Source organism: Danio aesculapii, chromosome 14 (genome assembly GCF_903798145.1).
Source record: "Danio aesculapii chromosome 14, fDanAes4.1, whole genome shotgun sequence".
NCBI lineage: Eukaryota > Metazoa > Chordata > Actinopteri > Cypriniformes > Danionidae > Danio > Danio aesculapii.
The window spans coordinates 7,774,133-7,801,669 of NC_079448.1; the positions used below are offsets into that span (position 1 = coordinate 7,774,133).

Genomic DNA, 27,537 nt, shown 5'->3' on the forward strand with positions numbered 1-27,537 from the left:
TTGATTCACCTGCGAGATCCTTTTTTTAAATATGTATGTAGGCCAGCAGTCTGTCTTTGGCAGGCCACTTGAAATCATCCGCCGAATCCCTATCATCTCCCGCTCTTTCTTTGGCATGTGAAAAATCAATCCGAGCATGGCATCTTTTCAAATGGAGCAAACACTTCCTTCTGTTGAAACAAGGAATAATAATAAATTCAGACATGTTATGTTTCTGAAGATTATATATCAGAATATGTAAGTGTTTGCTTATTCAAAACGCACAACCACACTGCTTTAAAAGGTTACTAGGGCCTCATTTTGTGGTTGCTAAGGTGTTTTGCATTGTTGCTAGGTAGTTATTTACGGTTCCCCAGTCAAAAGAGCCCGTTTTAGATCTCAATAATCCCTTTAAAAGCAAATCACAAATTATTGCATGTGCAATGTCTACAACCTATAATCTAATACCAAAACAAAGCTAATCCTAAATGATAATGTACAATAAAATTGTACATATTGAATTAAATAGTAATGATGATTACCTAATAATTCCTTGATGAAAGCAGTTTACTGTAATGCAGATTTTTCTGAGGGTGTTTGGCACCATCTAGTGGATAGAGAGTCACCTTACAAAAACATTTAATTTGGGAAACATTCTCAAAGTACGTCATGATTTTCCAAGCACGATGCGATCATCAATTAGCATCTATATTTTTGTTCGAAAATGTAATCCATACCTATTCCCTTAACCATACCATAACTGTAAATTATTCTCAAAACCAGAGGGGAATTATAGTTTTATAACAATCATGTAGAAGTGCATAAACTCTACTGTAAGCCTAAACTTAACAATCAGTAAACGTATTCCTTAATTCTAATTGGTTGTTTGGAATGTTCTTCCAGGATCAACATACACTCACCGGCCAGTTTATTAGGTACACCTTACTAGTACCGGGTTGGAGCCCCTTTTGCCTTCAGAACTGCCTTAATCCTTCATGGCACAGATTCAACAAGGTACTGGAAATATTCCTCAGAGATTTTGCTCCATACTGACATGATAGCATCACGCAGTTGCTGCGAATCTCCCGTTCCACCATATCCCAAAGGTGCTCTATTAGATTGAATTCTGGTGACTGTGGAGGCCATTTGAGTACAGTGAACTCATTGTTATTTTCAAGAAACCAGTCTGAGATGATTCACACTCTATGACATGGTGCGTTTTCCTGCTGGAAGTAGCCATCAGAAGTTGGGTACACTGTGGTCATAAAGGGATGAACATGGTCAGGATACTAGAAGACTGTGGCGTTACATGATGCTCAGTTGGTACTAATGGGCCCAAAGTGTGCCAAGAAAAAAATCCCCCACACTATTACAACCACCACCACCAGCCTGAATCGTTGATACAAGGCAGGATGGATCCATGCTTTTATGTTGATGACCAGTGGCGTCGCTAGACCCATTTTACTGGGGCATGTGCCAGTGAGACATGATTTACTTCATATGCAAGTGTTTTTATTAAGAGTGGTAATCCCGAAATAAAGACGGTTATTCTCTATTTGCAACCAAACCAACGCTGGTGAAAGCAGTGTAATCAAAAAGCAAACTGATGCATCTCTGCATGTGCGCAGAGAACCCGCGCGCCTCTTGCACGCGCTTCTGCCGGTGCGAATCCTGGTAGTTAACCTGCACGCCAGAAAAAAAAAGCAGGCTACTTGCTGCCATGTGTTAAGTCAACAGATTAATCTATAAAACATATTTTTAGTATTTTATTGAATTATCAATAGAATTTCATTCAAATGAAATTAATATTTATGCTAAAGATTTTTTAAATGATCTTAGCATATCACTCTAGTTGTGTCTTAACATTGTTTTCCAATTACATTTAAGATTATGTAGAGTAATATTTGTATAATAACAAGAATACTACATAATATACTATATATCCGAATGTCGCAGCAGAAGTCAAGACTCATCAGACCAGGCAACGTTTTTTCCAATCTTCTATTGTCCAATTTTGGTGAGCCGGTGCCAATTTTAGCCTCAGATTCCTGTTCTTCGCTCACAGGAGTGGCACCCTGTTTTGTCTTCTGCTGCTGTAGCCCATCCGCCTCAAGGTTGGACGTGTTGTGTGTTCAGAGATGCTCTTCTGCATACCTCAGTTGTAACGACTGGTTATTTGAGTTACTGTTGCCTTTCTATCAGAAACTGTTTCCCACAGAACTGCCGCTCACTGGATATTTTCTCCTTCACGGATATTCTCTGTAAACCCTAGAGATGATTGTGCATGAAAATCCCAGTAGATCAGCAGTTTCTGAAATACTCAGAACAGCCCGTCTGGCACCAACAACCATGCCACGTTCAAAGTCACTTAAATCACCTTTCTTCCCCATTCTGATGCTCGGTTTGAACTGCAGCAGATCGTCTTGACCATGTCTACATGCCTAAATGCATTGAGATGCTGTCATGTGATTGGCTGATTAAATATTTGCGTTAATGAGCAGGTGGATAGTGTACCTAATGATAAAGTGGTTGGTGAGTAGTAGTGAAATCAGGTTGGCGCAGTCGGAAACGTAAAAGTGGTATTGAAAAGCATGTCAAAGACTATATTTGTGTGTGTATGTGTGAAAAATTGAGCTCATATACAAGTCTTACATTTGCAATTATGAGTGACGAGCTCAACTCAGCCATAAACTTCAAGCTCATAATTACAAAGTGCGCATTACAAGTCCACAGACAGCTAATTGCATGTAATTTGTGCATTCATCAAACCTTACTGACCTGAGCAAATGCGCTTGACTCCTTTTGAAGTTGCATGTGTCTTCAGTGCGTCCAATGGATTTGTGGGTGAATGCTGAACTTAAAGCGACTTTTGTTTGCAAAGCTGTTACATGACCTTTGGGATTCTCCCAAAATGGCAGCTGTCACCAATCCCACTGCATTTTCTTGGATTCAGACACACAAATTTACACAGAAGAATTCGTCTTGGATATTTCATACTGCTTGTGTTTCCTAACAGGCGTCCTTGTCCTCTTGCCTCACATGCTGGTCATGAGTCCCAGCGTCGTCCCAATGGAGTCCAGCTGTTCTTCGGACAGTCCTTTTTTTTTTTTGCTTTTTTTTTCCAGGAACCAAGAGTGTCACAGTTCATTATTGCGGAAACGCTTATTGAAAAGAGTATTGTAGATGAATCAAAGTCACGCAGCTTGAAGGACAGACTCAAAGAAAGCCAAAAACAGGAACATGAGGTGGTGGTTGAAAATTGAGTAGTGTTTCTGAGAGGACATGGGAGAGGTTATTTTGTAGATTGTCCAACATTAAGAGCAAGAAGTGAAAGATAGCTGAAACCGAAAGAGAAGACGTTGCGAAAGACATTTGCAAGATAAAAACGCAGCTTTTTTGGAAGAAATAAATCTCAGTAAACATGCAGTCCAGTATGGAGGAGTTGAATTCAGAGGATTCTGGTGTTCAGGACGTAGGACCTCAGATCAAAGGGCTGGTGGTGGAGATCCTAGAGATGATATCTGTTCTGCTGGTGTGGATGAGACGGAAGGCTGTGGAGATGGTTATTATTATCTGCGTGATTCTGCTGGTGTTCTGGGTGGCTTTATTCCTTTATGGCAGTTTCTATTATTCCTTTATGCCCACGGCCAATTTCGTTGCACCTGTCAACTTTTTCTACAGGTGAGATTTTTAATCTTTAAACTTAATCAACCTCTCGTCTTGGTTTTCGACTTTAATAAGTTTCCTAAAACCAGATAGGCTTACCTGTCAACTTTTTTTTACAGGTGAGATGTTTACAGTTAGCAAGAAGTTAACACTTTAAACTTAATACGTTTGGCAACTTGTGTTTCGACTTAAAAACGTTTCTTAAAACAAAATAAGTTAACCTATCAACTTTTTCTATAAGTGAGATGTTTAGTTAGCCAGAAGTGAACACTTTAAACTTAAACAGCTTCTCATCCAGCCTGATCTCACGAGAAAACGTAAGTATTTTACGTTTTGACAGTTTAGTGGCTAATTCGTACGAGTTCAGTCGTACGAAATTGTACGATTTTAAAAAGGAGGTGTGGCACCTAACCCCACCCCTAAACCCAACCGTCATTGGCGGATGAGCAAATCGTACAAAATTGTACGAATTAGATCGTACGAATTCATACGAATTAGCCACTAAATCAAAAAGTTACGAATTGCCGTGAGATTGTGTTGTCTCATCTTGTTTTTTGACTTAAAAAGGTTTCTTAAAACAAGATACGAAAGTTTACCTGTCAACTTTTTCTATACGTGAGATGTTCAGTTAGCCAGAAGTTAACACTTTTAACTTAATCAGCTTCTCGTTTTGTTTTTTTGACAAAAAAAGATTCTTAAAACAAGAGGAGTTTACCTGTCACCTTTTTCAGGTGAGATGTTTTGTTAGCCAGAAGTGTACACTTTTAATTTAATTGGCTTTCCATCTTGTTTTTTTTTTTTACTTAAAAAGGTTTCTTAAAACAGGATATGTAAGTTTACCTGTCAACGTTTCTATACGTGAGATGTTTAGTAAGCTAGAAGTAAACACTTTAAACCTTGCAGCTTTGCATCTTGTTTTTCAACTTAAAAATGTTTCTTTAATCAAGAAAAGTTTACCTGTCAATGATTTCTCCAAATGAGATGTTTAGTTAGCCAGAAGTGAACACTTTAAATTTAATCAGTTCTCATCTTGTTTTTCAACCTAAAAAAAGTTTCTTAAAACAAGATAAGTTTACCTGTTAACTTCTACAAGTGAGATGTTGATTTAGCTAGAAGTGAACACTTTAAACTCTTTAATCAGCTTCACGTCTTGTTTTGTTTTTACATAAAAAAGTTTCTTAAAACAAGTTACGCAAGTTTACCAGTCACTTTTTCTACACGTGAGATGTTTAGTTAGCCAGAAATGAACACTTTACACTTAATCAGCTTCTCATCTTGTTTTTTTTTTTACTTAAAAAGTTTCTTAAAACAATATAAGCAAGTTTACCTGTCAACTTTACTATATGTGAGATGTTTAGTTAGCCAGAAGTGAACACTTTAAGCTTAGTCAGCTTCTCATCTTGTTTTTTTTTACTTAAAAAGTTTCTTTAAACAATATAAGCAAGTTTACCTGTCAACTCTACTATACGTGAGATGTTTAGTTAGTCAGAAGTTAACACTTTAACTCAGCTTTGCATCTTGTTTTTCCAATTTAAAAATGTTTTTTTAAATCAAAATAAGTTAACCTGTTAACTTTTTCTACAAATGAGATGTTTAGTTAGCCAGAAGTGAACACTTTTAACTTAACCTGCTTCTCATCTTGTTTTTCGACTTAAAAAAAAAGATTCTTAAAACAAGATAAGTTTAACTGTCAACTTTTTCTATATACGTGAGATGTTTAGTTAATCAGAACACTTTTAACTTAATAAGCTTCTTATCTTGCTATTTTTTTTTTTGGATTTTAAACAAGATAAGTTTACCTGTTAACTGTTTCTACAGGTGAGATGTTTATTTAGCCACTTTAAACTTAATAAGCTTTGCATCTTTGTTTTTGGACTCATACAAAGATTTTTAAAACAAGATATGTTTACATGTAAAGAGCTGTTTTTTTAATCATCCTATTAGATCTTCTAAAAAGAAAACCCATTTTCTTGGTCGGTTTACATATTATTATTTTACCTTTTACACAAAAATAAACTTGTATAATCTTACAAAGACATCTTAAAGGGCTACTTTGTCCAGAAATAATCATTTACTAACTATTTACTCTTCCTAAAGCGATTATATTATGAGTTTCTTTCTTCTGTTGAACTCTAAAGATGTTTTTAAGAAATCTGAAAACCTGTAACCATTGACTTTCATAGTCGGAAAAACAAATACTATATAGGTCAATGGTTACAGGTTTTCAATATTTTTTTTCTAAATATCTTCTTTTGTGCTTAACAGTAGAAAGAAACTCTTAGATTTGAAACAAGTGAGTAAATGAAGACAGAATTTAAATTTTTGTGAGGTGAACTATCCTTTTAATAATTGCTTGTTAAGTTTAAGTTCTTCATTTGTAAGTCACTTTAAAATAAAAAAAAAAAGTTCAATAAACCAAACTAAGCTATAATAACTTGACATATTGTGGTTTTCTCATTTTTTCTGAATAAATGTTATTTTCTTATATTTAATATGCAAAGCCTGTGTGGAAAGTAATAGTAAGATGTTTCTATGATTTGTCAGTCTTTTATGGAGAAAAAACACCTCAGTTTTGTACAGCTGCTGTATTTATACGATCAAAGAATCATTTTTTCATTGTATAGTATCAGTATTTTATTGTTAGTTAAAGGGATAGTTCACCCCAAAATTAAAATTCTATATAATTTTCAGCCTGATCTCACGAGAAAACGTATTTTACGTTTTGTCAGGTTATTGGCTAATTCGTACGAATTCGTACGAGTTCAGTCGTACGAAATTGTACGATTTTAAAAAGGAGGCGTGGCACCTAACCCCACCCCTAAACCTAACTGTCATTGAGGGGTGAGCAAATCGTACTAGATCGTACAAATTCGTACGAATAAGCCACTAAATGAAAAAGTTACGAATTGCCGTGAGATTGTGTTGATAATTTTCTGTTCATATATATATACAGAATGATCTGAATGATATATATACAGATGATAACAGATTGTAATATATTAGGACAGACCTCTAAGATTCTTCAGGGCTTTATCTGTGGTAATTTTCAAAGTTTGTGATCTGCTTGGTCATGTGTGATGTGTTTCTGATCAGCAGAACTGATTGTCCATCTCATCACCCTATGTGTTCTTTCCCTGTGGCCAATGTCTCTTTACTGAAAAATGGAAAACATCAGGTGACCATTCTTGATCTCATCTGCACTTAGCTTCCTCAGTTTAACTGTGCTTTATCTTAATGTTCTTTCAAACGTATACATTTTTCAGTCTTTTCTTTTTAAAACTCAAAATTTATCAGTATGTTTTTGCTTGCTAAAGGGATAGTTTACATTCTTGACTCTTAACCAGTTTTAGTTTTGTTGTTGTTGTAGTTCTGTTGAATACTAATCAGAATCAGAATTGGCTTTATCTGCCAGGTCTGCGCAAATACACAAGGAATTTTTGTGGTTTTTCAGGAGCTCGGGGTAATTACATACAAACCGTACATATCATACCATACCATTGGCTTCCATAGTATTTGTTTTTTCTTCTTTGAATGTTTATGGATACAGGTATTTTTATTCCTCTGATTTTTTCAACCCAGGCTCATTCTGAATAAGTACCCCTATATACATTTCTGGAGAGCGCCGAATACGTCCCTAATACTTCACACATTACGGGCAGTACGTCAATTGTAGCACATCCAGCATATAGGGGTTTTCAGCTGTCCGCCATATTCTGTCTTTATTTTATGCACTGTGTTTGTCATAAAGTTATCTGAAGCTCAAATGACGGCATTCTGTATTTAGCTTTTTGCTTGTACGGTGACTCTAAACTGTCAAAACACCTCTCAAACCGCTTTTTCACATGCGAAAAGTGGACAAAATGTAACCCAGTTACGTTTTTTTTTAATGCCGGATGAAAGTTTCGGAGGAAGTGTGTCAATACGATTCACACAACCTGAGATCGAATTTATTTTTTAATGTGCAAAAATTGCGGATGAAAATTTCGGATTCAGTGTGCAATAACCTTAACAGCAGGAAAGCTATCCATATGCAGGTAAGCAAAAAGGAAAAGCATCATACCACCCCCGGTAGCATGCATTTTAAAGACGAAATGCAGCCATTCTGGCCACGTAATTTACGATCTAAATGTATATACGTAAGGCTTCGTTTTCCGAATGTACCTATGTTGGATTTTTTGTGTTCAACAAAGCAAGAAAAATCCAAACTGGTTTGAAAGAAGTGTGAGGATATGATGACAGAATTTTCTTTTTTGAAAATGAAAAAGGACGAGAGAAGGCTTATGCATTATGCTTATTATTCAGTGTATACTCTTTTTTTATGATAATATGTAAAGCTATGCACAGTGTACTACTAAGACTAGAATGCTCTGTACCATCACATGACCTTGTTACATTGCATGTTTATCTTTTTTATTCATCTATTCATTTCTATGGACAGTACAGTATGGTACGGTACAGTGTGCATTTTTTTTTTCAATTCCACTGTCAGTAGTACCAAAATAGAGAATATTAGTGTACCACTTTTTTAAGACCATATCGTAAGGGTTTTCAGCACAACTATGAACAAAATGTAACAAAATGGTTAAGCTAGACTCGCTGCTAAATGCTACTAGTTTACAGAGAATGATGAAACACCATTTTTAATTACACAGACAAAACCAACCCAGGCTCATTCTGAGAACGTAGTCCCGTGGACGTTTCTGGAGACCGCGAAATACGTAGCCGGGGGTACGTATGGCTGCATTTCATTTTTTTAAGCGAATGCTGCGGGGCGGTGTGACGCCGTTCCTTTCTGCGCTTGCCGGCCAGCCAGCCGGCCGCTCGCCTCCGTGTGGAGGGCTTTCCCGCTGCAACCAGTTTGTCCGGTTAGCTCTTCGTGTACGCTGGCGGACTCGAGGCGCAGAGAGGGGCTGACCACGACGACGACCTGGTTCGAGTCCGGGGAAGAGCGGTTCCAGAAATCAGGTAAAAAAAACAAAAACAAAATCCAAAAAATGAAGCGAACAAGTTCATCACAGGGTGATAATGTGGTCAAAATCCGAAAACGTAGTAAAAATCAGATGAGGGCTTTTCTTTTTCTGGACGGCTTTTGTGAATCGTCGTTGGTTGGGTTTAGGGACAGAGGAGGGTGGGTCAGCCGATTGGCCGGTCGCACGGTCAATCATTCTGTCATCCAGGCGGAAGGTTGTTCGACAGCGGCCTCTAGCGGGTTTACGCGAGAACGGCGCGGGAAAAAGCGCGCACAGCGGCCTCTCGCGGACTCGCGAAAACAAAAACTGCAAAAATACGTACCTCCCGGGACGTATTTCGCAGTCTCCAGAAACGTCCCCGGGACTACGTTCTCAGAATGAGCCTGGGTTGGACAAAACACGACACTGTGATAACACAATGATGGTGCACAGCAATAAACCATGCTTAAACAAAGCCAAGAAGGAAGAGCAGGATCTACTGTATGTCCACCATTATGGTTGACAATCCCATACAGTTTGTTCTACTATTGGCAGTGGAAATGGAAGCCTGATCAGAGTGACCCATACTGAATCATACTCTACTGTACTGAACCGAAACGAAACGTACCACTCGGTGGAAAAAGGCATAGGTGGTGTAAATAAAATGTATATTTAATCTAAATGTCTTTGCTTACTTGAAAAATCATTACATGAACTAGTCAACATATTCCATGCATAACAATATATGCATAACCCATACACTGCACATACTCATCAATTTAACACTGTATTTTGCTTTTCTCTTCCCTGTTTACTTCAGGTAATGACATACGGCCAACCCTATCAGATCACACTTGAGTTGGAAATGCCAGAGTCTCCAACCAATCAGCAGCTGGGAATGTTTCTAGTGACAATTACTCCTTATTCCAAAGCTGGTCAGATAATTGGTGTTTCATCACGTTCTGTAAGTACACACATGTAAACTATTGATTCATTCATTTATTATCTGCCACTTACCTATGGATGGGTCACTGAGGAAGCAGTCTCAGAAGAGAACCCCAGACTACCCTTGTATTCCCAGGCAAGCTGAGAGACATAGTTCCTTCAGCATGTCTAGGGTCTTCCTCTGGGCCTCCTCCCGGTGGGACAAGCCCAAAACACCACCCTAGGTAGACATCTAGGAGGCATCCAAAACAGATGCCTTAGCCACCTCAACTGGCATTTCTCGATGTGGAGGAGCAGCAGCTTTACTCCGCGTTCCTCCCGGTTGACAGAGCTCCTCACTGATCTCTGAGGATGACCCCGCCACCCTGTGAAGGAAACTAATTTTGGCAGCTTGTATCCAAGATCTTGTCCTTTTGGTCATGACTCAAAGCTCATAGGTGAGACTGGGAATGTAGATTGACCGGTAAACCTAGAGCTTTGCCTTTTTGCTCAGCTCCTTCCTTGCCACAACAGACCAATCCGTCTGTCAATCTCACGTTATGACCTTCCCTCACTTGTGAATAAAACCCCAAGACAATTGAACTCCTCCACCTGGGGTAAGGATTCTCCTCCAACCTAGAGATGTAATGTTAAAAGTTGACATCAAGGGCCTACCGAGCACAATTTTATTTTCTGATTAACTATCCGTTAAAGCAGTGTTTCTCAACTACATTCCTGGAAGACCACCAACACTGTATGTTTAGGATGTCTGCCTTGTCTATCACACCCATTAGGTGTGATAATCCCACCCCAGGTCTTTCAGTCTCTGCTAATGAGCTGATGATCTGAATCAAGTGTGTTTGGTTAAGGAGACATGGGTTGCTTCAGAAGTTGCCAACTACTTGAGTAGGTACTACATTTGAATTTACTACAAGACTGTTGTAAACGTACGTTCTATATAGTAAGTATCATTAATGAAATCTGGTCATTATAACACGATCGACGCACGTCAGTTGCGTCAATTCCCTCCCATTAATAAATTCTCTCGCAAGGCATCATGGGATACAGTAGCGTCCATCGGATGCACACTTTAGAATTTCACCAGAAGTAGTAGGTCATTCGGGTACTTCTCGCATACTGTTTTTCGAATACTATGAATTCAGACATACTACTCAGCTTGCATACTGTTTACTACGCAGCAATAGTAACAACATGGTTGAGAAACACTGGGTTTAAGTAGCTTTTGCAAAATTAAGGATCACCAAGGCAAGCCGCAAGATCTTTCTGAACCCATTCAGGAAATTTTTCAAAATGCTGTGCTTGTGCTTTCTTCTCAGATTAACTCCTGTCTCTCTCTCTCAGGCAATGCTCCATTACCGCTCCTCTCTTATTCAAACTCTGGGCACACTGGTTTTCTCCCCCATGTTTTTATCAGGAATGTCAGAGCAGAAGCAGTCTGTCACAGTGGAGCTGTTCTCTGAATTCAAAGATGATTCTGTAAGTGATGAATCTGAACGACCTAGCAACAACATGGCAGCTTGGTAAATCTCATAACAGCTCAACAACTGCAAAGCAACTGCTAAAGCTACTTCAAGTATCACTTGTTATAAATTGTTCAGTATGGACAGGGATCGTTTTTCTGAAACACAATAAATACTATGCGTATTTAGTATGGATGTTCACTTTAAACAGAAATCTTATACATTTTCCTCACAAAATTGTCCACCTAAAGCAGGGGTGCCCAAACTCAGTCCTGGAGGGCCAGTGTCCTGCATAGTTTAGCTCCAACTTCCTTCAACACACCTGCCTGGAAGATTCTAGTATACCTAGTAAGAGCTTAATTAGCTGGTTCAGGAGTGTCTTGTTGGGATTGGAACTAAATGTGCAGGACACAGACTCTCCAGGACCAAGTTCCGGCATGCCTGGCCTGAAGTATGTGAGCAGTGGAACTATACCGTTTATTTTCAAGCTCAGCATTTTTTCTTTCCTCTCTATTCAGTACAAACCCACTGTTGGAGCTATGCTTGAGATACACACTCCCAATATTCAGATCTACAAGGCAAACCTCTACATCTTTGCTCACTTTACAGGCATCAGGTTTGTATTTGTGTACTCCTGTCTGTTTACTGGGCTGGTTGAACAGGCCTCAACATTATAAAGGAGCTGTTGACATAAAATTGACCCAGATTTGAGGAAAAAACAATCACACAAATAAACCAAACAAACTAATTCAGAATTTTTTTTTGTATAATAACAATGGAGAGAGTACTAAACTACTGATATGTATTTAATGCTTTAATTTTTTTTATTTGGTAATGAGAGTTTCAAGATGGCTCTGTTATGGAGAATGGAGTCGCATGCATTGCTCAGGTGTGACTCCAACCCCCCAAAGTATTTTATAGAGTGTAAAAATCTTGACGGTTCTGTGGGTTTTGTGTTTGAACTCTGATCTTTAGTCCTTGTTTTCTATTGGATTCAGATCAGGTGATTGACTGGGCCATTCTAGCAGCTTTATTTTATTCTCTAAAACCAATTGAGTGCTTCATTGGCTGTGTTTGGGATCATTGTCTTGCTGAAATGTCCACCCTGGTTTGATCTTCTAGTAGGTGTTAAGACTGAAGCAGCAAATATTTATAAACACTGATGAGGGTCAGGGTTGCTGAATAACTTCTTAGAGATTTCAGCTGATGTCTGGGCTTTCCATGCCTGCTTTTTCCTTCTATCATTTCATTACACAACTTAATTTTGAAACATTTTGTATGTATGGATTACTTTGGTTGCTATTGATATCTGGAGAACATTTCAAGTCAACAGCACCTTAGAAATATGTTTTCTGAGAAATACTGAAACGTATTCAATACTTACAGTTGAAACGCTACGGTTACTAAAGTAACCCTTCGTTCCCCGAGGGGGGGAACGGAAATGCTATGTGGAAACTTCCACTATGGGGATTTCGTCAGAATCCAATCATCTGAAAGAGTATAAAAACGGGCCAATGAAATGCCAATGAGTTGGCAGCGTCAGCGTGCACAGCTGGCGTCAATGACAATCAGTCATGCTATAAAGACGCAGCCAGTGCCATGCTCGACATCCTTTTCTAGCTGAAGAGACTTTCACGCTCAACAGCTAAGGGACAATCGTTGTGGCGAAGGAACATAGCATTTCCGTTCCCCCCCTCTGGGAACGAAGGGTTACTTTAGTAACCGTAGCGTTCCCCTTCGGATGGGGAACTCCAATGCTATGTGGAAACTTCCACTATGGGGAAATCTATGGAAAACGCCACAACGAAAGAACCTTACTGCGTCCCTGGCGAAGGGTGTGCCACGCAGTAGAGCGAGCGCACCTACAACGCCCCGAGACACAGTCTTCCAACGTGTCCCCTGGCCCTCACTTACCTGTTCAGAACAGTTATGTTTTTCGGGGAGTCGCAATAACCCAGTAAAATAGGTTTTGATACGACAGTACGTTGGGAAAGCGTTCAGTCCCGATAGGGAGGACGCTGCGGAGCTCACCTGTTACCCAGAGGGGAGACCTGGTGACAACCTATGGACTAGCCCAGAGATGGGGAGTCCTTGCATAAGGATGGTTAGCGGGGAGGGAAGACACGAGCCTGCCCTAGAAGGGGGGACTATACCGTGGCTGAGTGAACGTATGGGATCGCCAGCGGGGATCACACATAACAGGCACCTATACCCAGAACGCGGGCTGACCAGCGGGCATGCCGACAACGTAATGGGCCAACACCTGACTTCTCCGCTGAGTCAGGTGCTGGGGGCCTCGGAGGAACTCTGCAGGGTTCGCCAAAGAAATGGGGAACTAAACTGACAAAGCTGAAAAAGCGCACGTATCTCCGGGTTAGGGAGAGTGGCGCAGCAAGCGTGTTTCGACACCTCAACCGAATCGTTTCCTCAATCACCAAGGGTTGCCTAATACCCTTGAGGAAACCGGCTCCACTCGCAGATTGTAACCTTGCAAATGTATTGGGTGTCACCCAACCCGTAGCTCTACAAATGTCTGTCAGAGAGGCACCGCGTGCTAACGCCCAGGAGGATGCGATGCTCCGTAGTGGAGTGTGCTCTCACCCCCGGGGGACACGGCTCACCCTGGCCCAAAGGCGAGGGAGATGGCATCCACTATCCCGTGGGCCAACCTCTGTTTAGATACGGCACTTCCCATCTGCCGACCACTGTAATGGACAAAGAGCTGGTCAGAGGATCTTAGGCTCTGAGTGTGGTCCACATATATTCGCAAAGCGTGAACAGGACACAACAATGAAAGGGCTGGGTCTGCCTCCTCCGCGGGCAGCGCTTGCAGGCTCACTACCTGATTCTTAAACGGCGTGGTAGGAACCTTGGGCACATAGCCGGGCCGGGGTCTCAGGACAACGTGAGAGTAGGCCGGCCCGAATTCTAGGCACGAGTCACTGACCGAAAATGCCTCCAGGTACCTAACCCTCTTAACCGATGCCAACACGACCAGCAGAGCTGTCTTCAAGGACAGAAATCTCAAGGATACTGAGTCGAGTGGTTCGAAGGGATCCCCACGTAGGCTCGTAGCACTACCGCGAGATCTCAAGAGGGTATGAGAGGGGGGCGGGGGGAAACATCCGCCTCGCACCTCTGAGGAACTGGATGATGAGGTTATGCCTCCCCACGGTGCCGCCATCCACGCATCATGATGAGCGGAGATGGTGGCCACGTAAACCCTCAGTGTGGAGCGCGACAGCCTTCGCTCCACCTGTCCTGAAGGAAAGAAAGCACAACACTGATCTGGCAAGATCGGGGGTCTTCTCGGCGAGAAGCGCACCACTCAGTGAATAGACTCCACTCCAGGGCGTAGGCATGCCTCGTAGAGGGTGCACTAGCCTGAGTGATGGTATTAACCACCGCCACCGGTAGGTTACCTAAGTCTTCCTCGTCGCGTCTTATGGACCCCACGTGGAGGTTCCACAGAACTAAGCGAGGGTGCCAGATGGTGCCCTGTCCCTGAGAGAGTAGGTCCTCTCTCAAAGGGACTCGCCAGGGGGGGCGTCGCGAGGAGGGAGAGTTCTGATATCCAGGTCCGGTTGGGCCAGGGGCGCAACTAGCAAGACCTGCCCCTCGTCCTCCCTGACCTTGCACAGAAACTGCGCGAGTAGGCTCACTGGGGGGAGTGCATACTTACGCATGACTCGGGGTGGAGTCGCCATTCTCCCGGGGAAGGAGCTGCCGTGAGAGCCTGTTGGCCGCACGGTTGAGCCCATCCGGGGTGTGAATAGCAAGCAGCGACTTCAGCCGCGTATGACTCCAGAGGAGCAGACGGCGAGCGAGCTGAGACATGCAGCGGGAGCGTATACCCCCCATCCGGATGGAATACGCTACCGCGGCCATGCTGTCCGTCCTGACCAGCACGTGTTGCCCCCTCAGCACCGGTAAAAAGCGGCGCAGAGCGAGAAACACTGCCAACAGCTCTAGGCAGTTGATATGCCAATGCAGCTGGGTTCCCCTCCACAGGTCCGCAGCAGCATGCCCGCTACACACGGCCCCCCCACCCCATACTGGAGGCATCTGCCGAAACGACAGCCTGCCTGGACGCCTGACCTAGGGGCACACTGGCCTGTAGGAAGGAGGGGTCCTTTCCAGGGGGTGTGGGTGCGGTGACACAGCGCAGTGACAGTCACTCGGTGTGGGCCCGCGTGCCATGTGCGTCTGGGGACCCGATCGTGAAGCCAATGCTGTAGTGGTCTCATATGGAGCAATCCGAGCGGCGTGGCCGCGGCTACGGATGCCATATGCCCCAGGAGCCTCTGAAATAATTTCAGGGGGACCATTTTTTTCCTGTCGAACTCTCTCAGACAGTTCAGCATTACCTCGGCGCGCTCTCGTGAGAGGCGCGCCTCCATAGTGATCGAGTCCAGCTCCAACCCGAGAAAGGAGATGCTCTGCACGGGGGCGAGCTTGCTCTTTTCTCGGTTGACCTGAAACCCCAACGGGCGGAGGTGCCGGAGCACCTTGTCTCTGTGCATAATCAATTGCTCCCGAGAGTGGGCTAAAAATCAGCCAGTCATCTAAATAATTGAGCGTGCGGATGCCGGCGAGCCGAAGGGGCGCGAGGGCACCCCCCGCGAGCTTGGTGAAAACTCGCGGAGACAGAGAGAGCCCGAAGGGGAGGACCTTGTATTGCCACGCTCGACCTTCAAACGCAAACCGCAGAAACTGCCGGTGGCGTGGAAGTGTGGAGATATGAAAATACGCGTCCTTCAGATCTATTGCTGCAAACCAATCCTGAGGACGAACGCATCGCGTGATGCGCATCTGCGTAAGCATTCCGAAGCGCAGCCTGTGAAGGCAGCGGTTCAAAATGTGCAGATATAGGATTAGCCATAGCCCACCGCTTTTTTTTTTTTTTTTTTTTTGGGGCACGATGAAGTGCGGGCTGTAAAACCCACGCTCCATCTCGGCTGGAGGGCCGGCTCGATTGCATCCTTCGCCAGGAGGACAGCAATCTCCTCTCGCAAGACAGGGGCGGACGCAGGACTGACCCTGGTCGCCCGTGAACCTGGGAGGCCGTTTAGCGAACTGAATCGCATAGCCGAGTCTGGTCGTATGGATGAGCCATTGCGATGGGCTGGCCCGCGCTAACCAGGCAGGCAGAGCCCCCGCAAATGGTCCCACCCGCACGATCGCTGACGTGCCAGCGGCGGGGCAGCGTGGAGTGAGTGGGCTCATCCGGGGAGCGCTGGGGTCCCACAGGAGAGCAGGAGAGGAGATGTTCTCGTCTCGCACTCAAACTCCAGGAGAGGGGCTGGGAGTGGAGAGAAAGGAGACCGTTCTCTCGTGCTCCATGAGCCATTGGCGAAATGCACCGATCCTGCGAGCTGGAAGGCATAGCGTCCCAGACTGGCAGTGTTCGGGCTGTCACATCCGGAGGAGGGGAAAAGTGCTCTTTCACTGAGGATTTTGATGGCGTTTTTTTTTTTTTTTTTTTTACGCCTTTAAATAACGTGCCCCGCCCTCCAGCGGGGAAAGAGCAAATTCCCTCCTCCCCAGATGGCCCGCCTCAGGGACGCTTCGCGGTCCGTTTTACCGAACTTAGCGGCGCCCTGGGCGGGGGACGCTGGTTGCCGGCGCGATGCTCGGCGCAGCCGCGTGGCCGGAGGCGCAGGCGGGGGCGGCGAAGCAAAGCTGCGGGCGGGCGTCCTCGGCGAAAAAGCAGTGGATGTGGATGGCTCCGCAGGGGGGAGCGGTCATACAATCCCGCCGATAGAGACCTCGCCCATCGCCTCCGACTGCTCTATCACCGGCGTGAATTCCTGGGCGAATTCACCGCCAGTGTCGCCGAACAGGCCAGCCTGGGATATGGGTGAGTTAAGAAAGCGAACTTTGTCAACGTCACGCACATCACCAGGTTTAGCCTGAGGTGGCATTCCTGGATCACGGATGTGATCATCGTCCTTCCCAGGGCACACACAGCCGACTTTTTTTTTTTTTTTTTTTTTTTTTTTTTGTAAGAGCATAGTCGGTTGCGGTGCGGAGCGCACGCTCAGTCCTGGGTCAGAACCATCCTCGCGCAGCCGGGCCAGCGCCTGCGCTTGGTAGCGCTGGTAGGTGGCCATAGCGGGCATGGTGAGGGGGAAGGCGCACGCAGCACACTGCGTGAGCCTACTGTGCCCATCCAGGAAGAAGGGGATGGGGAGGCTTAGAAGGTCTCGCCTTCATCCTCCACATCACACCCCTCTAATCGGTCCGGCCGCGGAGCTGGGGGATAAACCATCTCCAGAGCCACGGCCGAAGCAGCCTGGGGAAGCACAGCCGCAAAGTCTGCTTCTGGATTCGACGCCGCGCTCAAAGTCCCGGAGGGAGCGAGCGGGTTCGAATCCTCGTCAGACCTTGACAGCCCAACCTCCAAGGATGGTGAGGATGGAAGCGCACGCAGATCGGGCAGAAAAAAGTGCCCTCAGGACAGCGTGAGTTTACTGTGCACTTCCGGGAAGAAGGGGACGGGAGGCTTTGAAGGTCTTGCCTCCTTATATCCTCCACATACACCCATCTAGTCGGTCCGGCCGCGGGGCTGGGGGATAAACCATCACCAGACCCACGGCCGAAGCAGCCCGAGAAAGCACGGCCATCACGTCTGCTTTTTAGATGCTAACGCCGCGCTCTCCACCCCGGAGGGAGGGAGCGAGCGGGCTCGCATCCTCATCAGACAATGACAGCCCATCCTCCGATGCAGCGATGGACATCTGACCCCCGGTGTCATCAGGTGAGAGAGCGACCATCCAAGGACGGAGCGCTTCTCTTCACCTGAAGCTTGGATGGAGCGCGTGGAGGAGCGAGAGGTCCACGGCCCGGGGGCGGCGGATTTACTCTCACTGAAACCCTCAGATCTGCCCGAGTGCCCACCGCAGTGCGGGGGACAACTGGGGTGGGTGGCTCTTTTGCAAGAGCGAGCCGCGATCTTAACTGCGCAACAGACATGACATCAGTGATGGCATGCACTGCCCGCGAGCACCGCATTAACATGCTGGACCCCCAGACATGAAACGCTGTGCTCGTGCCCATCATCCGGGGATAGGAAACCACCGCATCCAGAAACGCACGGTCGGAGTGACGTCTTGAAAAAGACGCGCTGCACGACCGTGTTGCTCTTTTAGGAAAGCTTTTTTCCTATATACAAACCGCTCTTGGAGGACCGGACCCAAAGGACGCCAGGCAAGGGAGAAATACCCAGCTCGACCATCTGCCACTGCGTATACGCGCTCTGGACCGGGAGAAGCTGCTTCTCGATCTCTCTCTGTAGACACAGGTTGGAGATACCCTCAAAGACTCTCTCAGAAGCTTCGTGAAAGGCTCTGAAAGCGAAAGGATGTCGAGCATGGCACTGGCTGCGTCTTTATAGCATGACTGATTGTCATTGACGCCAGCTGTGCACGCTGACGCTGCCAACTCATTGGCATTTCATTGGCCCGTTTTTATACTCTTTCAGATGATTGGATTCTGACGAAATCCCCATAGTGGAAGTTTCCACATAGCATTGGAGTTCCCCATCCGAAGGGGAACCAGAAGTTTACATACACTGCATAAAAAGTCAGATGTTAATGTGACTAAACCTTTTCTCCTTTAGGTAAGTTAAGATTATTAAATTTGTTTCTGTTATGCTTAATAGCAGAATAATGAGAGAGAGTTATTTGAGAAATTGTTATAACTTTTCTTGAAAGTCAAGTTTACATACAATAAGATTATTATGTTTCTGAAAAAGCTCAGATGATGGTGTCAAGGTTTTGATTGCCTAATTGACAACATTTGAGTTAATTGAAGGCACAACTGTAGAATAGTATTTAAGGAAAACCTCAAACACACTGCTTTCTTGTGTGACAACACAAATCAACAAGCCAAAATCAACAACAACAAAAAAACTACTAAAATTGCTAAATTACACTTGGAAAAAGAATAATTTTTGGAGACATGTCCTGTGGTCTGATGGAACTAAGATTGAACTGTTTGGCCATAATGACCAGTGTTACATTTGGAGGACAAAGGGGGAAGCTTACAATCCTAGGAACACCATCCCAACTGTGAAGTATGGGGGCAGCAGCATCATGTTGTGGGGCTGTTTTGCTGCAGGAGGGACTGGTCCACTTCACAGCATAGTTGGCATCATGAAGAAAGAACATTATTTAGAAATACTGAAGCAACAGCTCAAGACATCTGCCAGGAAATTAAAACTTGGCCACAAATGGGTGTTCAATCAGACCATGACCCTAAGCATACTGCCAAATTAGTTAAAATGTGGTTTAAGGACAACTGAGTGAATGTTTTGGAGTGGCCATCACAAAGCCCTGATCTCAATCCTATAAAAAATTTGTGGGCAGAGTTGAAAAAGCGTGTGCAAACAAGACTCAGTTACACCAATTCTGTCAGGAGGAATGGGCCAAATTCCTTCAAACTATCGTGAGAAGCTTGTGGAAGGATACCCAAAACATTTGACCAAAGTTATACAGTTTAAAAGCAAAACTAAAAAAATACCAAGGAAATGTATGTAAACTTTTGACTGTCTAGAAATTAATAAAAAATTCTCTAAAAAAATTCTCTCATTATTTTGGCATGTATTCATTCATTTATTTTATTTTCGGCTTAGTCCCTTTATTAATCCGAGGTCACCACTTATCCAGCCTTATATTAAAACCTTATATGTTTTACGCAGCGGATGCCCTTCCAGCCACAACCCATCACTGAGAAACCCATACACACCCATTCGCACACATACATACTGTACACTATCGACAATTTGGCCTTCTCAATTCACCTGTACCGCATGTCTTTGGACTGTGGGGGGAAACCGGAGCACCCGGAGGAAACCCACGCAAACGCAGGGAGAACATGCAAACTCCACACAGAAACTCCAACTGACCCAGCCGAGGCTCGAATCAGCAACCTTCTTGCTGTGAGGCAACAGCACTACCTACTGCTGTGTAAATCATTTAGGTAATCCTAACGGACCTAAAATAGTGAACGTTTAGTATGATTTACCATCAGACATTTTTTAAAAATGGTTATGTTCCTTTGTTTAGAGTGTATGTAAACTTCTGGGTTCAACTGTACATGTATTTTACCCACTGTGTAATAACAGAATATGATGTTTTTATATCCATGTCTGTCTCTCTGATCTGCACAGGTATCTGCTGTATCAGTTCCCTCTGATTTCTGCCCTGATGGGGGTGATGACTAATTTCGCTTTCCTCAGTTTGATCATCGTTCTCAGCTTCTTGCAGTTTAACCTCAATGGTCGCCAGTTTCGTAGAAAGGTGCGCTTTCATTTTTAATATATACTTACGATACTGAAATATCTGATCATCATCCATATCACTGTTTATATTTACACTCGTTACCAATGCAACAACTGATGCATTTGTATTAAATTCCAAAGAGCTCCATTGCCAGCACCACCATGAGAAATTAAATCATATCCGTGATGACTTGATCCATAACAAAGAGCTTAGAATGACCAGGAGGCGACACTCAATAGAACGTTCCATTGCATCAGCAGCGCCCAGCAACAGCCCTGTGATTCCGCCATTTTGGAGTGAAAGCGATTGGCCGTCCATTGGATCTTATTGCTGTTTCGATTGCAAGCAGCTGCTTTGTTATTTATTTATTTATTTATTTATAAAGCGCATTAAAGCTGAGATACAACCTGAAAGACGACAATACAACACTTACTATCACAATCATCAGCACTTTTAATAGTTTATTTTACAGACTTATAATATGCTGTTGTTCTATTGGAATTTTCATTCCAAAATGGCTGCCGCACCGTCAAGTGGCTGTTTCCCAAATTGCACTCAAGTGTCGCCTCTTGGTGATTCTATGCCCTTTGCAGACATGCATGACCATTACGGTCGCATCTCACATCTTTAGAAGTATTGAACACATGAGCGCCACAGTTTTTAGATGTCTTGCTCCGTTATCAGCACTACTATGGGAAATTAAACCATATCCGTGATGACTTGATCCATAATCCATAACTTTTGCTATGTTTTTAAATGTAAACATGCACTTGACAGACGCGAATAACCATTACGATTGCATCTCATATCTTTAGAAGAGTTGGACACATGAGTGCCACATTTTAGATGTCGTGCTTCGTTATCAGCACTACTATGGGAAATTAAACCATATCCGTGATGACTAGATTCATAATCTGTCACTTTTGCATTGTTTTTAAATGTAAACATGCGCTTGACAGTCATGCATGACCATGACGGTCGCATCTTTAGAAGAAACGAACACAGGAACGCCACATTTTTTAGACATCGTGCTCAGTTTAAAAAAAAGACATGCAGTGCTGCAAATCACTGTCAGTTCAGCCTGATCTCACAAGAAAACGTATGTATTTTACATTTTGTGTAAAGTTTAGTGGCTAATTCGTATGAATTCGTTCAGTCGTATGAAATTGTACGATTTTAAAAAGGAGGCGTGGCACCTAACCCCACCCCTAAACCCAACCGTCATTGGGTGATGAGCAAATCTTACTAAATTGTACGAATTAGATCATACGAATTCATACAAATTAGCCACTAAATCAAAAAGTTACGAATTGCTGTGAGATTGTGTTGGTCAGTTCTAAAGCACTGACCAATCAAAAAAAAACTGAGGCAAGGCAGTCGTTTCAAGTGCCTGTTTACTGACACTCAGTGGCTGTGTATTTCTTCAAACCATTCCTGAGTGTTGTGTCACATCCAGTGAATTAGGCCAAACACACGCTCAACCTCTGTGTTCACTGCTGCCTTTTAAAAAATGCGGTGTTTCTATTGATAACAACAGAAAACTGCAGCACAAAAATGACACGCACCCTTAATTTTAACCTCCACATAAATAGGTCATCATAATACTGTATGAAGTTCTATGCTAAATATAGTTGGGCAAAGTTAACATTACTGTTGCAGTGTCTTGCGTTCAATCTCACACAGTGTAAATTATTGTTAATGCTGTTTTTCAACGTTCAATTTAAATGGTTAGTTGACACAGGAGAGGCAGTCTAGAAGTGGATAAAATATAAATTACAGCTTGTGGTGGTGGGTTATTGCTCCTTTCTTCAGAATCAAATACTGTTAAGGGTGTAGTCAAATACTATGGGCCCTATCAGACACCCGGCGCTATAAGGTGCAAGACGTGTTTTGCATTTTTTGTTGCTATTTTCAGATCAGCGCAACCCTAATTTAACCCTAATTAAGTTGTTTAAATAGCAAATCCATTTGCGCCACTTAATGGGTGTGCTGTTCTAAAATAGAGATGTGTTGAGGCGCATTGTTGGTGCATTGCTATTTTAAAGAATTGAAATTGACAGTGCCGTTTACCAACTAAAAGCAGGTCTAAAGTCCAGTGCGGAGCGCGTTAGTTATGCCTATATGGGTTTAAATGCATACACATTGATTACTACACACAGGATGTAAAGCAATCCACAAATATCTTTACATATAAAAATTTTTGAATTAAAATGTTACAAAAATTATAATTTTCTACATGAATAAAAAGACTACTGCCTCCATGCCCTTTTTCAGCTCATTTATGACAGTTTTCATTTGTAAAATGTTATTATTATTATTATTATTTATTATATGCATATTTATATGTGTTATATTAAAAACAAGTTTAGATTTGTCCACCTGTTGGGTTTTGGGGACGTCTGCATCACCATATGGGGCATAAGAGTAGGATGTGTGTTTGGATATAACTCAGTTTTTTGACCACACTTCATTATTATTGCTCATTTATATGTTTGCTTGAAAGTAGAACTGAATTTAGAAATAGTTTTGAAACAAATCTTTACGCTTAACAAATGAAATTAAATATGTAGGTTAATGAATGTCTTCAGTGGAGTGTGTACAACAGTGTTTCTTATCCACGAAAGTAAAGGAGTAAAAAGAAAGTAAAGAGGCCGAATGGCGGCTTGTTCTTTATCCTCATACTGCAGATTGTTTAACTGTTTTCTCGTCAGTAAGGCATTCAGTATTTCCATTTACATAGTCTGCCATGTAAATAGCGAATGCGCCATGGCACTACGCAACTGACTCTTAAAGGGAATGGGAGATGAGACTTTTATTGGTTTAATGCACGTTATGCTCAAAGCACACTCATAACTCATTAAGGGAATAAGCACAACTCTGTTAGACCATGCACTGTGGCGCAGACAGTATTTTTCCAACCTTAAAATAGCAAAAGTGGATTTGGACAAGCCCGTAATGCTTTTGCGCCATGCGCTTTAGACTTTGCACCTAGACTGTTAAAATAGAGCCCAAAACATACTCTTAAAGGGATTTTAACATATTGATGAATCTGACTCTAAAATCATAGTTGGAGTTTGCTCAAACTAGATTTACATAAGAAAAAAACAATGATGTATTTCATTTTCATGTACTGATCTCATATTATTCAAATGTGCATATAACACATAATTTTCCAATCTATGGCACCTTTAAACCATTTTAAAACTCAATTACACTGAAAATGATTTGCCATAACAGAAGTTAATCTTCAAAAGAAAACTGTGTTTTAGCACATATTTGAAACACTGATAATAGCATGCTTTGCATAATGAATTGCACTTCACACAATATGTTACTTGTTTAATAGATCAGGCTTTGCGCTTTTTTCTCTTTGTTAATCATGTTTTTTTAAATGTGTTTTCTTTGGTTCAGGCTCATATGCAACAAGAGGAAATGGATGAAATTGATGACCTGTTGGATGATCAGTCTGAACCCCATGATAGAGGAATTATACCAGGTCAGATATAATATATTACTTTTGCAGAACAAAAAATGTAATTAGTTTGACCCCTGGAATCATTTTTCAAAAAGATTATTTCAAAATAGGTGAATGAATGACATGTAGTTTTTTTCTTGAACTACCCGCTAATCTTGCAATTAAGTAATGTGCAATGATCATATTTCGACATGCAGCCACTATGTTAAAACTCTACACAAAAATAATGGTTCGGTATGTTTTTAGGGGAAGCTAAACATAATTAATTGTGTCCCAACACAATTGTGTCAAAGCACAACGTTAATTGTGTCTTTTAAATAATCCAATTCTAATAAAACTATTTTTTTAAGTAAAACTCAATACTTATAATGTGTAGTGAGGTTATATGTGTTTATTGATTTGTTAAAATAAATATAAACACTCACCGGCCACTTTATTAGGTACACCTGTTCATTTGCTCGTTAACGCAAATGTCTAGTCAGCCAATCACATGGCGGCAACTCAGTGCGTTTAGGCATGTAGACATGGTCAAGACGATCTGCTGCAGTTCAAACCGAGCATCAGAATGGGGAAGAAAGATGATTTAAGTGACTTTAAGTGCCAGACGGGCTGCTCTGAGTATTCTCTGAAACTGCTGATCTACTGGGATTTTCATACAAAACCATCTCTAGGGTTTACAGAGAAAGGTCCGAATAGGAGAAAATATCCAGTGAGCGGCAGTTCTGTGGGTGCAAATGCCTTGTTAATGCCAACGGTCAGAGGAGAATGGCCAGACTGATTCGAGCTGATAGGAAGGTAACAGTAACTCAAATAATCACTCGTTACAACCAAAGTCTGCAGACGAGCATTTCTGAACACACAACACGTCAAAACTTGAGGTGAATGGAAGACAACAGCAGAAGACCATATCAGGTGACACTCCTGTCAGCTAAGAACAGGAAACTGAGGCTAAAATTCGCACAGGCTCAACAAAATTGGACAATAGAAGATTGGAAAAACATTGCCTGGTTTGATGAATCTTAATTTCTGCCGTGACATTTGTATAGTAGGGTCAGAATTTACCGTCAACACCATAAAAGCATGGATCCATCCTGCCTTGTATAAATGGTTCAGGCTGCTGGTGGTGGTGTAATGGTGTGGGGGATATTTTCTTGGCTTCCTTTGGGCCCATTAGTATCAGTTGAGCATCGTGTCAATGCCACAGCCTAACTCAGTATTGTTGCTGACCATGTCCATCCCTTTATGACCAGAGTACCCATCTTCTGATGGATACTTTCAGCAGGATAACACGCCATGTCATAAAGCGCGAATCATCTCAGACTGGTTTCTTGATCATGACCATGAGTTCACTGTACTCAAATGGCCTCCACAGTCACCAGAACTCAATCCAATAGAGCACCTTGTGGTGGAACGGGAGATTTGCATGATGGATGTGCAGCTGACAAATCTGCAGCAACTGCGTGATGCTATCATGTCATTATGGACAAAAATCTCTGAGGAATATGTTTAGTACCATGTTGAATCTATGCCACGAAGAATTAAGGCAGTTCAGAAGGCAAAACGGGGTCTAACCTGGTACTAGTAAGGTGTACCTAATAAAACGGCCAGTGATTGTATACTGTATATATATATATATATAAATGAGTAGAATTTTCAAATTTACTCTGCACTTGTGGTAGTCAAAACCTTTCTGTGTTTTCACATACGCGTACTTCTTAAAAAAACAGTGGTTATAATTTATGGTATGAATGCATGTATGGTTACATAGTTAAAAGCAAGTCAAATATACCTGTCCCCTATCACTACAGAAAATGTTGACACCATGGATTGCAATTCAGCAGATATGGAAGAATCCATTCCAGATGTGACAGGGGAGGATAGTGGCGACTCCAGAGAACTAACCAATGATGAGCCCATCTGTGAGGCTGGGAATGAAGAAACGATTCTGAGGTGCAGACATTTATCACAGGACAGCTTTCGGGCACCTCAAGTGTTAACAGAGACCACGGATAAAAACTACTATCGTGTTGGTGTCTGTTCAAGCTCCTAAGGAGGGAATGAGGAGAAAGGTTAATAAAACCAAAGGTCCCCTTGATAGATTTGTGAACAAATCGCTTGTATGCTTATTTCAACATTAATCAAAACAAGCATGAGTGGATTGCACCATTATAATCATGTATTGTTCTGTATATTACCAGTATATTCAAAACGAACCTTTCCAGAAGTATCCTTTGTTGTGGAATATTACATAATAATATCATCAACAATAACTACAACCCCAAAAGAAAAAATGAGAATGTGCAAATAAACAGCCCAAGGGGAGGAATGACATTTGCTTATGGCGTATGTCTGGAAAATAACATTATTAATTTGCATTGATTTACATATATTCCTGTTGAACACACAGATAACCAGAGAAATATCCACTGGTTGTGTGTGGAGAACGATCTGAGGGTATGACTGTTTTAATGTGACACATTAGGAATTATTGTAAAAAAAAAAAACATGACATTGGCTGTACTGTAGTTATATTTATATGAAGGGCAGCTATGTCCTAATGGTCAGAGAGTTGGACTCAGGTTTGAGTCCCGGCACTGGCAGGGATTGTAGCTGGAAGAATTTAATAACCTTCCACTCTCAATAACATGACTGAGGTGATTTCACTGAGCAAGGCACTTAAAGCCCAATTGCTCCCCAGGCAGACCACTGCTCTGGGTTTGTGTACATAGATAGTAGCTAAAGTGTCTATTAAATGTTAAATTTAAATGTATATTAATTTTAGATATAAACAGTGTTGGGTGTAATTAGTTACAAAGTAAGTAGGTACTGCAATTAAATGACCTCTCTGCTGAAAAAGTAAGGGATTAGTTTACATTTTAGGGTCATTTAATAAGCATTACATATAATATACTTGCCTTAAAAACATTTAATATCTTTAACGTTCCGTATAAGTCAATTCACAGGAGTGTATGTTTTGCAGAATTTGTTGACTAAAGGTTACATTTATCAAGACACTTTTTACACGTATGGGTAACAAAAAATGACAAAGTAAAAACGTAATTCAAGAAAATTTTACTCAACTAAACTATGTAACAAAGGCTCATTCTGAAAACTTAGCCATATTTACATTTCTGGAGATGGCGAATTATGTAGCCAGAAGTATGTATGAAAGCTACGGGGCGGTATTATGCCGTTCCTTTTGGCGCTTACCAGCTGACCGCTTACCTCTGTGTAGACGACTTTTCCGCTGTTACCAGTTTGTCCAATGGCTCGTCTTGTAGGATGAAGGATTTGAGATGCAGAGCAAAGTTGACCGCAACGACAAACAAGTAAATAACAGGGTGAGAATGTGGTAAAATCTGAAGATGTGGTAAAAATCAGGCTGCCGCGAGGGCTTTTCTTTTTCTGGATTTTTCTGGATTCGGTCGGTTGGTCAGTCAGTCACAGTCAATAGCGGCCTCTGGTGGATTTACACGAGTAGAGCAGGCGCGACTAGCACTCTCGCGAGAGACATTTGAGATCTCAAAAAATCTTTCAGCAGCCTCTGGCAGAAAACAAATACAGCAAAAAACATAGCTCCTGGGACAAATTTGGCGCTCTCCAGAATGTATATAGGGGTACGTAATCAGAATGAGCCTGAGTTAGAACTAAATTTCTAAAGCACTTTTAAACAACTACAATGGCTACCAAAGTGCTGTATATAAAAACACAGAATATATAGAAACATACAAATAGCCCAAATACATAAACTTACAACACATGATAAAAAGCTAAAGAAA

General features: G+C 42.4%; 1 protein-coding gene and 1 long non-coding RNA gene across 4 annotated transcripts; one reads left to right on the top strand and one right to left on the bottom strand.

Moving 5' to 3' along the window:
* On the bottom strand, nt 1-3,359 carry LOC130240996 (uncharacterized). The gene is made up of 3 exons (XR_008838821.1): nt 2,758-3,359; nt 522-586; nt 1-170 (listed from the first exon to the last, which is right to left on the bottom strand). It is a non-coding gene; the product is annotated as an uncharacterized LOC130240996 (long non-coding RNA).
* bscl2l (BSCL2 lipid droplet biogenesis associated, seipin, like) lies at nt 3,120-26,087 on the top strand. Of its 3 annotated transcripts, none has more exons than XM_056472694.1 (8): nt 3,120-3,660; nt 6,739-6,820; nt 9,415-9,558; nt 10,881-11,015; nt 11,518-11,615; nt 20,172-20,301; nt 23,695-23,779; nt 25,600-26,087. In XM_056472694.1, the coding sequence occupies exons 1-8, from the start codon at nt 3,401-3,403 to the stop codon at nt 25,806-25,808; spliced, it is 1,143 nt and encodes a 380-aa protein (XP_056328669.1). In that variant the 5' UTR covers nt 3,120-3,400; the 3' UTR covers nt 25,809-26,087. The 3 variants fall into 3 exon arrangements, with proteins under 3 accessions (XP_056328669.1, XP_056328667.1, XP_056328668.1); XM_056472692.1 differs by having other exon boundaries at nt 3,121-3,660; nt 25,567-26,087; XM_056472693.1 differs by having other exon boundaries at nt 3,122-3,660; nt 6,742-6,820; nt 25,567-26,087.
* Nucleotides 26,088-27,537: the final 1,450 nt, after the last annotated feature.

Coding starts and splice junctions, on each gene's coding strand:
- bscl2l (XM_056472692.1), top strand. CDS start 3,401: ATGCAGTCCAGTATGGAGGAGTTGAATTCAGAGGATTCTGGTGTTCAG. Junction 9,559..10,880: donor TTGGTGTTTCATCACGTTCT/GTAAGTACACAC, acceptor TCTCTCTCTCAG/GCAATGCTCCATTACCGCTC. Junction 23,780..25,566: donor TGATAGAGGAATTATACCAG/GTCAGATATAAT, acceptor CTATCACTACAG/AAAATGTTGACACCATGGAT.